This window comes from Zosterops lateralis, assembly GCF_965231275.1.
Source record: "Zosterops lateralis genome assembly, chromosome: 13".
In the NCBI taxonomy this organism is placed as follows: Eukaryota; Metazoa; Chordata; class Aves; order Passeriformes; family Zosteropidae; genus Zosterops; species Zosterops lateralis.
In genome coordinates, this window is record NC_139773.1 from 2358854 (window position 1) to 2376568 (window position 17715).

At 52.3% G+C, this 17715-nt stretch overlaps 1 protein-coding gene across 1 annotated transcript in view; it reads left to right on the forward strand.

The window, feature by feature from the left end:
• The window catches only part of HCN4 (hyperpolarization activated cyclic nucleotide gated potassium channel 4), a 91805-nt gene that overhangs the window by 43925 nt on the left and 30165 nt on the right, over positions 1-17715 (forward strand). Inside the window, exon 3 of the mRNA XM_083870561.1 lies at positions 12260-12421. Coding sequence (XP_083726687.1) covers positions 12260-12421 — 162 coding nt within the window. The remainder of the gene's footprint in view (positions 1-12259; positions 12422-17715) is intronic.

A 17715-nucleotide genomic window follows, 5' to 3' on the forward strand; every position in this document is an offset into this window, starting at 1 on the left:
GTGGAGCCCTTTGCTGTGTTCCAGAGCAGGTGCAGCCACGTGGGCACAGCCTGTCTCCCCAAAATATCTGTGAATAAACCCCTAGAGGTGCTGAGGGGGGAGGCTGGGTCTGGGGGCTGTCAGGAAGAATCAGTGCTGCCATCTTTGGGGAATTCATTCCCCCTGGTCATTTCTCAATACTGCTACCTTTTTTTTTTTTTTTTTTTTTTTTTTTTTTCTGATGAGGGCAAAGTTTTCTGCTGCTGGCCTGGGGGCTCACACCAATAAAATGTTTTCTGCTCACCATGTGAGAGAAAAGAAGGTTTGATTAGGATTATTAATTAAAAAGGCTTGAAGTTGGAGAATGATCCAGACCATAGAGGGCATGGCAGGACAGGTGCCGTGAGCAGGTTTTGAATTCCCACAGGACTGAGTTTCCTTTAACCTGAACAAGAACCAAGCAGAGTAAACACGAGTACACAAAGTTGCTCCATTTGTGTGTTGTGGTGGAGCTTCTCTATAGAAGCTGCTTCTCTATAACTTCTTCCCTTCTGCTCCTCTGCTGGAGAGGATGAAAAGAGAACAGGGATTGAGGGAGCACAGGGTGGAGACAGGCACTAAAAATAATATAAATGGCCATTGTAGGTTACCTGAGTCTAAAAATATTCCAATTTTAGTTACTTGGGCTACTTCTACACCAGAGAGTAAAGCGAATTCAGAGAAATCTGATGAGAACAACCTGGAAGAAAGGAAAAGCTTGGCATTCTTTCCTTTAAAGGGAAGAGATGAAAAGAAAAAAAAAAACACCCTGTAAATCAGTAAGTCAGCTAGAAAAAGATGAGTTCTGTATTAATTTTTCCTGCTATATTCAGCAAAGATAGGGGCAGCCAATAAAACTGAAAAGGCAGCAAATTCCCAAAGCAGTCCAGGAAATGCTTCTTGAGACAGCAGCTGTTCAGCCATGGGAGCTCCTTCCAGGGGCACTTGGGGGGTTCCTGGGAGCTCCTTCTGTAGGGAACCCCTTCCAGGGACACTTTGGGGGTTCCTGGAGCTCCTTTCACAGGGAGCTCCTTCCAAGGGCACTTTGGGGGCTCCTGGGAGGTGTCAGGACTATCAGGGAGACAGAAATTATTCCATGGTTGCAGTGGGTGGGGAGGTCAGGCCGGGAGAGGAGTGAGTCAGGACCCCATTCCCAGCAGGGTTAAAAGGAAAACTCCAAGAGATGCAGCAGCAAAGGGATTTTAGAAGGAAAATAGCAAAGACTGGGTGGAAGGGAGCAGCTTTGGTGCAGTAACTCTGTCCCACAAGGTGCTTTTTGGACAGAAACTCCAATAAATGCTTTTGCTCACATAGTGCAGCCAGAAGAGAAGATTTGATTGGGATTTTATTCCCATTTGTGGGAACATCCTGCTGTGCTCTGGTTGTGGCTGGGTCTGTTCCAGCACACACAGACATGCTAGAGAATTCTTATTTCATTTGGGGGAAAGGATGAAAACCTGCCTGTGGAGGGCTGTGGCCTTTGCAAAGCACTTCCTCCAGCTTGGGCTTTTGGGGTGGCAGGGAGCTGTAGGTTTGGGATGAAGCTATAGGTTTGGGATGGAGTTGTAGGTTTGGGATGGAGTTGTAGGTTTGGGATGGAGCTGTAGGTGTGAGATGGAGCTGGAGGTTTGGGATGGAGCTGGAGGTTTGGGATGGAGCAGTAGGTTTGGGAGGACATTGTAGGTTTGGGAGGGATCTATAGCTTTGCTACAATAATAGGGTGGCCCAGCTGGAAGAGGAGCTCAAGGACAGAAATCTTGGAAATTTGGAGGGGACTCTGCCCTTTCCCAGTCCTGGCTCTGAGTCACAGCTGCAGTCACAGGGATGGTTTATAACCCTTGAATTCTGCCTGACCCTACAACACCCCTGCCCAGCTGTTATTCTTGCTTTTTCTGTGATTATTGGGATCTTTGTGTGTTACACCCCTCAAAGATCTCCTCCTTCTCCCTGGCTGTGTCTCCTGGGATTCTTGCCCTGATAGCTGTCATCAGGCAGCATTTCCTGTTGGATTTCTAATTAAAATGGCAGCCTTTGGGGACTCTCTTCCTGCCCAGCATATATTAATGGAGGGGTTAGAATATTTTAGGTAAAGTTTAAATACTGCTTTTCAATGTCTTTGTTGTCCCCGAGTACATTTTTTATATAATCTATGAAATCTATGTACAACCACAGCAGGAATTAATCCCTCATACTTTCATAAATATCATCTAGGCTGCTTCTTAGTTAACAACCAGTTTTCTCTGCCCTAGATTCGTCAAGGAAATAAGGAATTCACTCAGCACTTCCCCCTTTGCTCTTCTGCTGGGATTGGAGCAGCCTCCGGTGTGCATCCCAAGGTTGTGGGAGGTGCAGTTCCTCAGGACTCACTGGTGCTGTTCCCGTGGGATTTGTCCCCTCTCAGGTGCAGCAGGAAAAGGTTGCATTGCTGTTGTTGCCCCAGCAGAGTGAGAGGACATTTGTGTCCCTGTCACTTGTCCTGGGCCACCTGTGATGTGTGACACTGCATTAAAATACATTTGTGTCAGTCTGGGCAGGGACATTGTCACTGCTGAGGTCCCCCAGAGATGATTGAATCCTTGCTGGGTGTTCTCTGTCAGAGCAAGTTAGGAAAAACCCAGCACTGACAAAGCCATTGGAGTTTGTGCTCCCTGTGCTCACAGCACAGCTCTCCCCAATTCCTCCAGGGCTGCAGCCAGGGATTCTGGCCCTGGGGTGGGAAGTGCCCCAGTCCTTTCTTCTGAAATGCAGGAAAAGCAGAGACTGCCCAGATGGATCCCCTTGCTCAGCCCTGTGACAGCCAGGCCGTGGTGCTGAGCATCCCCTGCTCCCCTGAGCTGTGCCCACACCCTGCCCCATGCCACAGGAAACATTCCCAGCTCCAGGCCTGCCAGGAGCTTCCTCCCTGCACCTTCCAGCCCCTGGCAGCATCCCAGGAGCCCAGGCTGGAAGTTGTGCCTGGTTGCCGGGGTTGTAATGGGATTAGAGAGCAGGATTGAGTTAGGTGAGACTGCTCAGTGTCCCTGCAGAGCACAGAGCATCCTGTGCCAGGCTGGAGCAGCCACAGCTCCTGCTTTGGGACAGAAGATAATCCAATAAAACCCCAGGGCTGTGCCAGGGCCTCACCTGCCCACGCTGCCCCAGCACAGAGAACCTTTCACAGACAAACAAACTCCCCAAACTCCTTTTGGGGAGTGCATTTTTGCCTCTCTTCTTCCCTGTGCTCCTACAGAAACCCAAACTCAGTTAGCAGAGGGATCACAAGTGTGTGCTTTGCTGTCTTGTTTGAAATGTAGGTAGCATTAAAGAAATAATGTTAATTGATCAAGAGGAAACTGCAGGAGTTCTTTGGTTCTTCAGCAAGTTTGCAGTTCCAGGGCGGGACCTAATGAGTTCATATTCAATCTCAGCTGTTAATTGTATGGATCTCTAGGGATCAAGCTTGGATTTTAAAAAATCTGTTCTGAATTTTAAACAAAAAAAATCAGGTGGGACTGAAAGGAATGAGGAAACAAAGGTCACTGCTGATTTTTTTCTGAAATTGGGAACAAGAGCTGTTCTACAGGCAGTCAGAACTTTGAGAAGACAATTCCCTTTCTCATTTAGGAGTCTGTCCTGTTGATGAGACTGTGTCTCTGGCACGTCCTGTGGTGTGTTTATGGATACAAACAGAGCTGGCAGTCCTTGGTTTGAGGTCAGGCTCTGGCATGGGGACAGGGAGGCACCTGTGGCACACCAGACGTTCACTGAATCCGCTCTCAAATGCTGCACAGGGAGCATCAGACGAGCTCCAAGACAACAGCTCTAAAACAAGAAGTGATTTAATTTACTGGTGTTGAACTTCTACCTCCTGATCAGGGACCTTCAGGCTGTGCTGAAGCTGTCACTTCATGTCACTCCAAAGAGCCTGGCACTGCCCAGCTTTGGGAGCTGGGAGGAAAAGGGTTGGGATCCCCTTCCTTGGCACAGCTTCAGAATGTCCTCACTGAAACAGGTCCAGGGGCAAGGCTGGCACTGCCCTGGGCACTGGCACAGCTGGATTGGGAGCAAGGCTGGCACTGCCCTGGGCACTGGCACAGCTGGATTGGGAGCAAGGCTGACGCTGCCCTGGGCACTGCACTGCCTGAGCAAGGGACAAGGGGCAAGGCTGGCACTGCCCTGGGCACTGGCACAGCTGGATTGGGAGCAAGGCTGACGCTGCCCTGGGCACTGCACTGCCTGAGCAGGGGACAAGGGGCAAGGCTGGCACTGCCCCAGGCACTGGCACAGCCTGGGCAGTGCTCCCAGCAGTGTTTGCTGGGTGCTGCTCCAGGCCAGCTGCCTGCACTGACTCTCAGCCTGGGAGCTCAGTGCATTCCCGGCTGTTTTCCCACTCAGCCCAGGTAGGTTTTGCTCAGAGCCCAGCAGAGCCCTCCTGGCAGAGGCTGCAGCCTCACCCACAGCCCCTGGGTCAGGCATCCATCACCTGCCCATGCTGCTGCTCCAGGGACAATCCTGCCCTGAGCCAGCACAGACCTGGGACCACTCTGCACCTCTCCGTGCCCCTTCTGGAGCCATTTCCAGGCCTGCGGGCCCCAGTTTCCAACCACTTGTGTATCTTGTCCCTTTCTCAGGGATTTAAACCTCCTTTCCCCTCAGCATCCCGGATATTCCTTTCCCTGGGCACATCTATGTATAGCTCCTGAGCGAGGCAGACCTTTTGTCTGATGACTGTGGTCATTCTTAAACGTCCAAAAAAGCCCATGACCTATTTCCAGCAGTGATTCATTGCAAGCCTCTCAGAAGGACTACAATTCCCAAAGATGCAGATAAGAGCCCTCAGAGATTAGAGGCAGCCTGAGCAGGTAAGATATCTAATTCCCCTTGAGAAAGAGACACCCAACCTGTTTACAGCTCTGGGGGTTTGTTTTCCTTCCCTTTTCCAAACTGGACTGGGAGATCTTGTGGAAAACCTGAGCTGGTGGGGGTGTGTGGGAACATAAACCCCATGGAAAAGCAAAGGAGAGCTTCCTCCAAAGTCACAGAGCTGCTGGAAAAAGCCCTGGCCCCAGTGCTTGTGTTGCTGTTCCTGGAGGTGAGAGTGCCACCAGCTCCTGCTGTCTCACACCCAGGGCAGTCTCACACTTGGTTCTGAGGTAGCACAACCCAGCCCCAAATGTTTTTTCCTGGAGGTTTAAAGGGAACCGTGCAGCAAAGACAGTCGTTTGAGTTGTGCTAGAAAATATTTTTAAAAGTCTGTGTCACGTTGCCGTGGTGACAAAAGTTCTTAAAATGATGAAGATTAAAGTCTAGGCTGGGAATGGTGGCATGGGGAGAGGAAGGGGGGCTGCTGTCATGACAACCTCAACTCCGAGAGTGCAAGAGGCAAAACACACGGTGGTGGCAGGATCTTTGGGGTTTATATATATCCATAAACATCTGCCAGCCATGCCAGCCTTCTCAGTGCTAATTAGTCCTGCTATTTCACCTTTCCCTGCTGTAAATATTTTCCAGTAGACACAGGTCTCAGAGAGGGAGAAGGCAATGCCATTTTTCCCCTTTCCCTTTTGCACAGGCTTTGTGCTGTTCTCTCTCTCTGTTCCCTGAGCTCCAGGGGAAGAACTTCCAGTGGCCAGGAGCAAGTTTCCTGGGGAAGAGTTTAACGATCTGAGGATGAGGTGGAGGCTTGCATGGTCCCTTACAGAGCCTTCCAGCCCCGGGCTGTGGCAGGAGCACTGCCTGTGCTGCCCTGCCTGCACACACACACTTGGGCCTGGCTCACACACACTCCATGAGCAGATCAGAGCTGCCAGCCTGAGGTTTGGCTGAAAACTTTCCTCTCATCTTCCAGTGCAAGAGGCTTTTCCCTGTTCTGTGCCCTGTTGGCCCCTCTGGAGCAACAGAGCTCCGGTGTTCCTTGGAGATTGGGAGCACAGCAGCTGGATGTCAGCACAGCCCCCCGAGAGCTGCAGAGGAGAAGTGCCAGGGCAGCACAAAGGCTGATAGTATTTGGAGTGTAAAATGCGCTTGGCTATCTGTGCTAACACCTGGGGCTGGAGCGCTCCCCGCCCTCCCTCCCCTGCCGGCGGCACGGCCCGGGCCCTTCCCCCGGTGAATCACGGCCCTGACTCAAGGCAGCATCAGCAACTCTGCTGACATTGCTTATGTCATTCGGTGCAAAGCAAGCAGAAAAAGAGAATCAACCCCAAACTCTCGCCTTCGTCTAAAACTTGATCTTGTGGCTGTCGGTGCTGGCACAGCAGAAAGCAGGCGAGGCTCAGCCCCAGCCTGTGCTGGAGTGTGCACACAGCCTGCAGATGTAGCTGTGCTCCACAGCCCGTCCCAGCTCCAGCCCATCTGCTGTGCTGCTCCCAGCCCTGCCCAGACAGTCTGGATCCCAGCTGGATCCTCCTGCCAGGCACGCTGGGATGGGCACAGCTCAGAGCTGCCTGACCCAGCCCTGCTCCTTCCAAAGGGATCCATCCTGCTTCCCAAGGTGGCAATGAACCCAGCTGTGTTCCCAGAGCTGCCTGACCCAGCGCTGCTCCTTCTGAAGGGATCCTTTCCCAAGGTGTCAATGAACCCAACTGTGTTCCCAGAGCTGTGTGACCCAGCCCTGCTCCTTCTGAAGGGATCCATCCCGCTTCCCAAGGTGTCAATGAACCCAACTGTGTTCCCAGAGCTGTGTGACCCAGCCCTGCTCCTTCTGAAGGGATCCATCCCGCTTCCCAAGGTGTCAATGAACCCAACTGTGTTCCCAGAGCTCTGACCCAGCTGCTCCTTCCAAAGGGATCCATCCTGCTTCCCAAGATAAACCCAGTTGTGTTCCCAGAGCTGCCTGACCCAGGCTTGCTCCTTCTGAAGGGATCTTACTCCCAAGGTGTCAATGAACCCAACTGTGTTTCTTAACCTGATCCTTCTTCTGCCCCAGCTCAGCCTATTTGCAGCAACAGTTGCCTTGGAAATTTGGAGTTTCTATCTTTGTATAATTTCATGGCTGGAACAGCATTTTGTCTTTTCTTCAAAGAAAAAAAAAAAGTGTAAAAATGTGTCCATTCTCCCTAAAGAGCAAAACCTGAGGAGTTCCTCAGGACAGGAAACCTCTTGGAGTCAAACTGGATTATATTTTGATGTAACTTAAGCGTGACATCACTGGGAGAATAAATAGGAAGTTGGAGAGAGTGAGGAAGGAGCAAGGAGCGGGGAATGATGCATGTCCCAGAGCAGCATCAGGAGAGGGAAAGGACCAGCTGAGGTGTTGCTTTGCCTTGCTGAAGCACCATGTGTGCCAGTGGGGTGGGTTCGCTCCACAGGTGGAATTCCTGTGGGAGCTGCCCTTCCCCTGCCAGCCCTGATTGCTCAGAGTGGCTCAGGGCTGGCTCTGTGTGTCCTGTGTATGCTCAGGGCTGCTCTGTGTGCTCAGGGCTGGCTGTGTGTGCCTGTGTGTGTTCAGGGCTGAATCTGTGTGCCCTGTGTGTGTTCAGAGCTGCTCTGTGTGCTCAGGGCTGCTCTATGTGCCCTGGCTGTTCTTATGGCTGGCTCTGTATGCCCTGGCTGTGCTCAGAGATGCTCTGTGTGCCTGTTTCTGGCTCTGTGCCTGGCCAGGCTCAGGGCTCCCATGCCCCAGTGCTCTGTGTGTGCCTGGGCAGGTTTGTCCTCCTGGGGAAGCCCACCCTGCCAGTTCTGTGTTCTTTGTCTCTCCTCGCTGCAGCCTCTCAGGATGTGTCTGCACATCAGGGCTCCCAAACCCTTCCCTGATGTGGGTTGTGTCAGGGCTCACCCTGGGTGTGGAGAAGGTGACATTTGCCACAAGAACTGGCCCTGATCCCCAAATCACCCAAAGCACTGGTTTTTCAGTGTGCTGCCTTCACTTTGCACATTGGCTGCAATGAGCTCCTTGTCCAGGCTGGTCTTCGGACTAAACAGGATGAGTGGTTTTGGGTGATCCAGAGCCAAAGCTGCTGCTGCTGCAGTACCTCAGCACAGGCACCCTCAGTAATCTGGCTAAACTGGATTTTAGGCTCAGAAAAGCTCTTCGCAGCACCCACCTATCCCATTCTATCGGGAGATTAACACTGAGGTTTCAAAAGGCAGCTAATGCCTCTGTGAGGAAAATGCATCTTTACCTCTGTTATCTTCAAAAGCAAGGAGAGAAAGGCACACTGGAAGACATGTCAACTTTCTTCCCCACAGCCCACAAATACTCTTCTTAAATGTAAGTAAACACATTTTTCCTCATAGCAGAACAACCTTAACTCTGACCCTGGAGCACTCACAACAGCATATGAGACTGTTTTGATTCTCTTTTGAGATTTGTATTTCCTTCTCAGGTCTGTGGGTTTTTTAAGCCAAAAATGAAGAGTAAATTCTTTTGCTTTCTATTAAGCTGGAGCAGTGTCACAGCTCCTTGATTATCCCCAGGGGATTTATCACAGTTGTATATTAACCATGGTGTGGGCACAGACACCAGCACTGGCTCGGGACCAGCAGGATGTGGAGCTACAGAATTCCTGCCACGTTGGCACTGAAGGGTAACAAGCAGTTTCAGTGCTTTCCTGTGGAGCAGAATCTGTTCAGGAGCCCTCTGGATGGCAGTAAGCCCTGCCTCAGCCAGGATCATTTGGGTGCTGTGCATCAGGGCTCCCAGAGCCCCTTGGTTCCAGGCACAGCACCTCCAGGGTGTGAAATTCCAGGCACATCCCTCCAGAGCAGGGATATGCAGTCAGATCCCAGCCCAGCTGTGCCAGCAGAGCTGGAGACAGGGGCTGTGCTGAGGGCTGGGCCTGGCAGGATGTGCCTGGAGCAGCTGCTGCCCTGCCCAGAGCTGCCCCAGGATGTCCCCATGGATAGCACAGCCCCAGAGCCCCATCCTGGAGCAGAGGGACTGTGGTGGCTCCAGCCAGAGCATAAGGATTGTGGTGGCCCCAGAGTGGAGCAGAGGGGTTGTGATGGCTCCACAGTGGAGCAGACGGATTGTGGTGGCTCCAGAGTGGAGCAGAGGGATTGTGATGGCTCCACAGTGGAGCAGACGGATTGTGGTGGCCCCAGAGTGGAGCAGAGGGGTTGTGATGGCTCCACAGTGGAGCAGACGGATTGTGATGGCTCCACAGTGGAGCAGAGGGATTGTGGTGGCTCCAGAGTGGAGCAGAGGGATTGTGGTGGCTCCACAGTGGAACAGAGGGATTGTGGTGGCTCCAGAGTGGAGCAGAGGGGTTGTGATGGCTCCACAGTGGAGCAGAGGGATTGTGATGGCTCCACAGTGGAGCAGAGGGGTTGTGATGGCTCCACAGTGGAGCAGAGGGGTTGTGATGGCTACACAGTGGAGCAGAGGGATTGTGGTGGTCAGGCTGGAGCAGAGGGATTGTGGTGGCTTCAGTTGGAGCAGGAGGATTATGGTGCCCATGGTTTGGACAGCACCCAAGCCTTGTGCCAGCACAGACCAGCACTCCTAATTAAACACACAGCCTTGATTGGAGGCACTGCCAGAGACAGCTTCCCCCCCCCCCCACTCCCCCCCCCTACTTCTCCAAGGTGTCCTTGATTCTCTCCAGCTCAGGTGCTGGGGTTGGAGGAATGCTGAGCAGTCCAGGATGGAGGAAGGCTGCACAGTTATTTGGGGCTGACAGGATTTCAGATTCCTTCTGATAGGATCCCGATAGCTCCTTCTGTATAAGTGGAGTTTCCAAGATGGAGCTCTTACATAACCAGAAATCACTTTTTGAGGGAAGTTTTGGTCCTCCCACTTTCTCAAGCTGTCCTTTCCACAAGAATTGCAAGGTGTCCTTTGGCTGGAAGGACAATGCTGATTTTGTAGGAGAGATGCTGAAGCCAGAGCTTGTTTTGGTCTGTCAAAAACCAGGGATTTTCACTCTATCCAAGAATATCCTTTAAATGTGAATCCATGCTGGCTCCTTTTCCCCAGTGCAGGCTGCAGAAAGGCAGGAAGCACAGGCAGTGCTGGGGTGGAAGGAGCTGTGGTGCTCTGGGACCCAGCCTGGGTTATGTTACAACAGGACACAAAGTCCCCAGTGTTCCTGATGGAAACCAGAGAAGCTGCAGTTCTCACTCACGTTCCTGTGCTCGTGCATGGACCAGCTCTTCTGGAATGTTCCTGGCCCTTCTCTCCCTGGTGAGCCAAGGAAGTTACTTTACTGGATCAGAATTCCCTGCCACACCAGCACCTCTTGGCAGTAGGATCTTCTCAGTCGAAGGTGTTTGTTCCCAGCCCTTCAGTTATCCCCGTGTGCTGCACCAGGACTGCTTCCTGCTTTTCTCTTGCATGGGAATGCAAATGTATTCCAAGGAGTGGGCAGGAGCTGGCAACTCCTGAGACATTTGGAACTGGAGTTGTCTCACCTGCAGCTCAGACATTTGCAGTTCATAATCACAATTTCTCCTGGGAATCCCTGAGCCTTGGTGCAGCTCCTCAGTGCCCCAGCACAGGTGTGTCCCCTTCAGGGGGTATGTTCCCATCCAGTGTCACAGTGCAGATCCCAGGTGCAGAGTAGGAGCTGAATCCCCCTTCTCCTCTCTCTGCCTGCACCAAAATAAATGTTCCCTGCCCTACCCTGACTGAGACAGATCCCAACGCTCCTCTCAGAAGCTCCATATCCATCACCTGGTCCCTGAGCCATCCATGCCCTCGGGCTCTTCGCTGCCTGCTTTTCATCTGTCACAGGAAAGAAGGCACTTCCTCAATCTGACAGGGCTTCTCCCTGCCCCTGGCTGGAGTTCCCTGGGTTACAGCAGGGCTGGAGCTCTTTGAAAAACACCCGAAGGTGTGAGAGGAAAAGTCATTAGCACAGAAAAACCCTGGTGGCAGGAAAGAAAGATCCTTCTGCAAACTGCTGCTCCAGCTTCATTAAAAGCACAGCCCCGGGCTCTCATTCCAACAGGATGGATTGGCTCTGGGTTATCTAAATGAGAATGATCATTTCTGCAGGGGGAGGAAAAAAAGAGGAAGCCAGGAGGAATTATTCTGTATGAATTATGTGTTCAGCTTTCATACTGACCTATTGAGTCAGCAGCGAGAGCTGGATTTCCTAGAACAGCCTTTCATGCTGGATTTTGGAGATATTCTTCTTTTCAGCCCTGAAAGATCACTCAAATGGCCTTTCTCACACTGGCAGTGTGGGCTCCAGCCTGGATGCAGGGAAATAATGGAGTTAGCAGCAGTTATCCAAATCATTCATCCTCTGGATTCCAGCATCCTTTGTGCTCCCTCCTGGCACGGGTTGGGCACGTGGGCATCGCTGTGGGTGTGTGACCCTGAGGTGGGGATGGCTGGTGTGGAAACAGGCATTCCAGCTGGACAGCCAGCTCCAACAGCAGCAATCCCAGCTGGAAAAATGGGATTCCTTTGCCTGATAACAAAAGTGTTCTGCTGTTTTAGTTATTGACCTGCCTTCCTGTGGGATGAGAAGCCGATCTCTGGTGTGGGCAAAGGTGGCAGGCACACGATGGGTGGTGGTGGGAGGAGCAGGATTATCCTGTTGGAGCAGCCAGGAGGTGTAGGGATCTGGCCACACATCACACAGCCTGTCCCCTGTGTCACAAACCTCCCTGACACTCACGTCCCTTGGAAGGTGATGCCCAGGTGAGGCACTTGAACCCCCTGGATCAGGGGTTGTGTCTTTCTTCATTGTGCCTGTAAGAAAGTTGTGTTTGCAGCTTTGTTTTCCATGGGAGGAAAACCAGCCCTCTCTGCCATAGTTCTCTTTTCCTTGCCCACCTGGGCAGGGGTGTAGCAGCAGAATACAAGGAACACAAGGAAAGAGATGAATCAGATCCTCTTCCAGAAGCCTCTGCTGAGTTGGAGGCCATTCCTTGTTGCATTAGAGACGTGCAGAGACTGCAGCTGACATCCAGCACAAAGGCAGCTGCCACCATGGGTCACTGTGGAACACATATCCAGCAAGAACAGAAATCAAAGAAGGGCATTGCAGCTAAAAGATGGAATGATAGAGTTGATTCCTGAGGAGTGCCTGATGGTCCAGAAATATTTGCAACCAGCTTATTTTATAGGAGTTATTTACCTTTTAATGGTAAATGAGAAGGCAAAGTCGCAGGGCAGGAGGGGTGACTGATGATGAATTTGTATTTTGGTTTGTAAGCTGTTTTTCAGCTGGTTCTGCTCACACACAGTGCCTGACCTGAGCTGGTGCAGCTTTTCTGTCCCTTCAGCAGGGGACACTGACACTGTGTGTAATTCCACTGGGGGCTGTTTGGGGGAGCTGCCATCTAACCTGCTCCTATGGGCCCGCAGATCTTCCACATGACCTACGACCTGGCCAGCGCCGTGGTGAGGATCGTCAACCTCATCGGGATGATGCTGCTGCTGTGCCACTGGGACGGCTGCCTGCAGTTCCTGGTGCCCATGCTGCAGGACTTCCCCGACGACTGCTGGGTGTCCCTCAACCGCATGGTGGTGAGTGCTGGGACACAACACCTGGGCCTGCTTGTGCTCCTTCCTTTCTTCCCTATTTTATCTTTTCCTCCTGTTTCTTCCCACTGCCTCTTTCCAAAGAGTGAGGCCAATGAGGAGAGCCTTCACCAGGTGTTGTGTTTTTCACCCCTTTGACGAGCTCATAATAAATAATTATAAATAACCAGCTCAGAGATGGTGGGCAGGGTCTCCTCTCTGGAGCATCCCATGTGCAGTGCTCCCCACCCCATCTCTCATGGTGCCCATGGTTTAAACCCAGCCCCTGGGTGACACCCCTGCAGCACCCACAGCCATCCCCCAGCTTCCTGTTCCTCCTTACATCCCTTGGGGCCATCCCACTGCTTCCCAGAGCTGTGGACACTGAGGCAGATCCTGCAGGGGCACAGTCCCAGGGCAGGGACACAGCCCCGGGGTTTGGAGGCAGATCCTGCAGGGACACAGCCCCGGGGTTTGGAGGAAGATCCTGCAGAGATACAAACCCAGAACAGGGACACAGTCCCAGGGTTTGGAGGCAGATCCTACAAGGACACAGCCCCGGGGCTGGGAGCAGGACCAGCCCCGGCAGATCCTGCAGAAGGCAGGAGCCAGGCTCCCTCTCCTGGCACCGAGCAGCAAGCAGCAGGCATGGAAACTACTTCCCGCTGGAATCTGAGTATCTGGAGTTCCAGAGACAGGTCTGGGACTGGTCCGTAATTCCCATTGCTGGCCCCTTTGCACCAAACCCCCTGGAAGGGTCGGTGTGAGCACCCACCCACACCAGAGTGAGCCATGGTCATGAGATGAGGAGCCAGACTGCCCAGTGCCATCCAAAGCTGTGCCCTGCTCTTGCTGGGAGGGAGTTTGACACCATATGGCAAAGGCACGGTGAATTCATGGTACCTTTTAACCATCTTGCTGAGAATTCAGGAGCTTTTATTCAAAGGGACAATGTCCAGTTGATTAAGCAGCAAAAACTGACAAAGCTTAAAAAATTGCCTCTTACTGCAGCTCTTAACCTCCAGATTCCCCCAGCCAATTTCTTCTTGAATAAAGGAAATAATCAGGCACTGGGGCAGAACAGAACAAATGTAAAATGTATCAAAGATGTGCCAGCCTGCCGTGCCTCCCACGTGTAGGGCTGTGGGCACAGGCTGCCCGTGCCTGCAGGAGTGAGCATCCATGGAAAAGTCATCTGTTTGCTGTTTATTTATTCATTTCTCCTCTCTGCAATAATGGTTTGCTTCCTGCTGCTGCAAGGTGCCAGACTGCCACTTCTGGAGCCTGGAACCCTCTGCTAATCTCCAGCAGAACAACAACCTGTGCAGCAGCTGCCTGGGCTTCCCCCTGCTGCCTTTTTATTATTTATGTGGCAGTAGCAGTCAGAGATTGGGGCCCCATTGTGTGGCTCAGGGCCAAGAGGATGCTCAGCTCCTCATGCCAGGGAGCTCTGAGGTGCAGGTGGCCTCAGCTCCATCCCAGGGGTGACTTGGCCATGGAGCCCTTGCAGGAGGCTTCAGAGAAGCAGGTTTGGACTACAGTTTCGTTGCTCCTGGCTCTCCCCATCCATCCCTCGGGGAAGAGGTCCCAGCTGGAGTTAAAGCTGCCAGCTGTAGTCAAGGGGAAGGGTCTGCAAAAGTGGCAGGACATGGGACAGAGGGAGAAAAAAAGATTTAGCCAAGGCAAATCTTAGCAGCAAGGCTAGGGAGAGAGGGAAGGATGAGTTCCAGAGGCAGGAAGGCTCAGCAGGCTCCAGGAGGGCAGGGGAGGGAGTTCCTATCCAGAGCAGAGCTTTCCTCATGCTGCAGCCTTGTCTTCCCAGCCTTGAGAGCCTCTGAAGCTGGGAATTAAACTTGCCTTGGGGGATTTTTTTTCTCCTTCTTCCCTGCAGCTAAATCACTTGCTTTTTTTCTTTTTTCCACTTAAAAGAAATGAAAAAAAAAAAAATCATTATCTCTGAAAATGGAGCCTCAGGAAAGTGAGATGAAGAACTGGAGAGATGCCTCACCTACAGTTCAGGGGGCTTCCACTCCAGAAGCTGTGCAGCAATAAGCCAACCACAAAATAACCCGGGGTTAGAATATTTAACAGAGAGTGCAGTAGTTCTTTGGGAACCAGAGAGGTTTTTTTCTCCCAATAATGTCCTTTAATCTCCTGAGAAGATTTTCAGGTGTGTCACTGGGACCAGCAGTGGATGTGGATGGCATTATCAGTGAAACAATTTACATCTAATCCAGAGGGGAGTATTGAGAAAGGCCATAGAGTCAGGAAACAAGAAACTGGAGCTCCAGGCTCTTGTCAGGCTTTGGTGCCAGGCTGTGGAAGGAAGGTTCCAGCATGGCTTTGTGTGATGGACACAGCTGGGAGGGAAGAGGCCAGGCTAGCCTCTGTGCCAGGGATTTTGGGACATTCTGTACCAGCCTGGTTGGAGCTCTGAGGAGATAAATAAATATCCCTGGTGCATGGCTGCCCTGATTACACACAGGAGCCACAAATCTGGGAAAAAAAGGAATCTTCTGAAGCTGCTACAGCCAAGGGGAGCTGGAATTGAGGTCCAGATGCTTTGGAGGCTTTGTCCATGACTGTGCTGGTGCTGCTCTTCCTCTGCTCTGGGGTTTCCCACCACTTGGCACTCCTTAAAACTAGCCCTGATTTCCATGCTCCAGGGAAAGAAGATTCATCACCTCCCATCTGTTTCCTAAAGGTTTGATCCTCATCCAGGGGATTTGCGAAGGGTCTGGTGTTGCCAAAACCATCTCAGGGCCTCGATAAATCCCCGAGTCTGGTGTTTTCCACATGCCTCGTGCTCCATGTTCAGCAGCCTTGGAAGCAGTGGGTGTCTGCTGACTCCTGAAGCAGCAGGGCAGGATGTTTGCAGTATTAATTGCTGAGCCCCACTCCCAGGGGCTTCAGCATTAGCTTTCCCGCAGTGCACTTTATTAAAAACGGGAAACACTGGTGAGTCAGCTGCAGAGTGTGTGCTGCTCCCCCAGAGCCAGCCTGGCAGCTCCTCTCCCAGAGAGCCCAGCTCTGCTGAGCCCTGAAAGCTGCTGGGAACATGTGGCCTCCTCCCCTGGGTGCTGTGCCCGTGAACCCTGCAGGGAGGGCAGAGATCCTGAGTGCAGCCACTCGCCCTGCAAACTCTGATCAGCCTCCCCTCCACCAGAACAAGGGCAGCACATCCCCGTGGGGCTCAGCCCCTCCTGCTCACAGCACCTCGCTGAGGGTTGCTGATGGAAAGGGGGAAGAGGAACGGCTGCAATGGGTGCAAGAGAGCAATCCTGCATGGATCTGCTGTGATTCCCAATTCTCCCCAAGCCTCTGGGCTGACACATCCCTCCTGCCCTCCCTCAGCAGGCACAGGAATCTCTGCAGGATGTTCTATAAGCTCTGTAAAGGAGCAGCAGGAGCAGGGCTGATCCAGTGGGGTGGGAACCTGGAGCTGAGGGTGACAGGCACAGGAAGTGCCCACCCCAGCTGGGGCCAAAACCAGTCCAGAGCAGGGTGGGCAGGGCAGAATGGCCCATAACTGCTAATATTGATCTTTCCAGGGAAGGCATGGGGACAGGCACCCCCAGGGGCTGTCCAGGGAGGCCAGCTGGGAACACCATGAGATGGGACAGCAGCAGGGCTGGAAAGGAGACAAAACACTCCTCACACAGGGCTGGGTACAGGTACCATGACCCCAGGCAGGGTGTGGGTGTCTGGACAAGATGTGAGTGCCTGGATAAGGTGTGGGTGTCTGGACAAGATGTGGGTGCCCCAGTCTGGATTTCCAGGAGCACAGGGTGCTTGGGAGGGCTCCCAGGAAAGGCTGTCTGGGACAACTGGGACAGGGGCACTCAGAGCCCTGAGAAGATCCCTGCTGTCAGGTGAAGGCTTCCCTTGGAGACAAGCCCAGAACAGGCAGGTTCTGTCCAAGGTGAAGTTTGACCTGTCTCATCTCCATGTATTCCCATGCTATTCCAATCCTTTAAACCGGATCTGGAAGTTTGTTTTCCCAGCCCAGCAGTTCCAGAGGTGTCCAGGGATAGTCAGAGACAGTTCCTGAGTTCTCCAAGTGTTAATGGTGTAAGTCAGGCATAACATTGTTCCCCAGGACTGTGCCCCTATCCCAAGAACTTCCAGTACTTCTCTGTGTCTTTACTCATCTCACTTCTCCTCTCCAGCGAGGATTCAACCAGACACACTCACATGTACACCAGATCCAAAATACCCTGTCAGACACCACAGTTTGCCTTCAGGTGCCTCTGCAAGGTACTACAGAACCCAGCAGTGCCTTTGAAGTGTTCCAGGGAAGTATCTCCAAGTATTCAAAGGTGGATCTGAGCAGGCCAGACTCTAATGCCAGAGAAGCCCTTCCAGCACTGCCAGTGTGGCAGTTAAAAACAAACCAGTCTGAGAAACTGCTTCAAAGTCATTTCACTCCCTTTTGCAAAGTCTCTTTGTGCCTCTGAGATAACCCCCTCTTGACTGTGAGTAGGCACAGATCTGTAACTCTGCTTTTGCTTGCTTTGGGATTTGCTTAACGAGGAGTCATTTTCCCCCTGCAGTTTAAGGGCTCATTTCCCTCCCCTAATGGGCCATTTTAGCCACTCCAGTATCTGTGGAGACTGATGTAGTTGGGTACTGGATAGGGTATGGCTTTTGTGAGAATGAGCTGTGGCAGCATGAGGCACCTGGTGCTGATAAACCCATGTCCACACTGCATGTGGAGCCTCTTCTAGGCTGGCCTAAAGCACTGTGGGCTTGACCTGTCTGCTCAGCCTGTGGAAAACAAAAAGCCTGAAAACTAAAGAGGTACTGAGACCTGTAAGTGAAGAATCATCACAGAGCATCCAGTGCTCTTCACACTTGGTATCCTAAAGGTAATTGCTGTGAAAGGCTTCCCCTTCACAGAAGTGCCTCTCTCTGAACAGTCCTTGATGTTCTCTCTCAGCAGAGATCAGTGCTCGGGGTTTGTTTGGAAAGCTCCATGTTTTCCTGCAGCTCTGGCCCCCTAGTCTGTCATCCCTGAGCTGTCTCCTCCGTCTGGCACCCTCAGCCTGTCCTCAGAGGAGCCCTGTTGCTGCTGCTGCTGGGAATTGGGCTGGGACTTGGAGCTGTGCAATTCCCAGCGAGCCAGCAGTGTTTGTGCAGGCTGCAGGGGCTCGGCATGTTGGATGTTAAAGAGTTTTGGATGACTAATTCCTACAAAACAGTGGCAAGCTTCCTTGTAAACAGCACCCCTGAGCAGCAAGTCGCTGGAAGAATGGCTTTTAAACCTCCAGCCTGCCTGGTACCCAGATGTTCACAGCCAC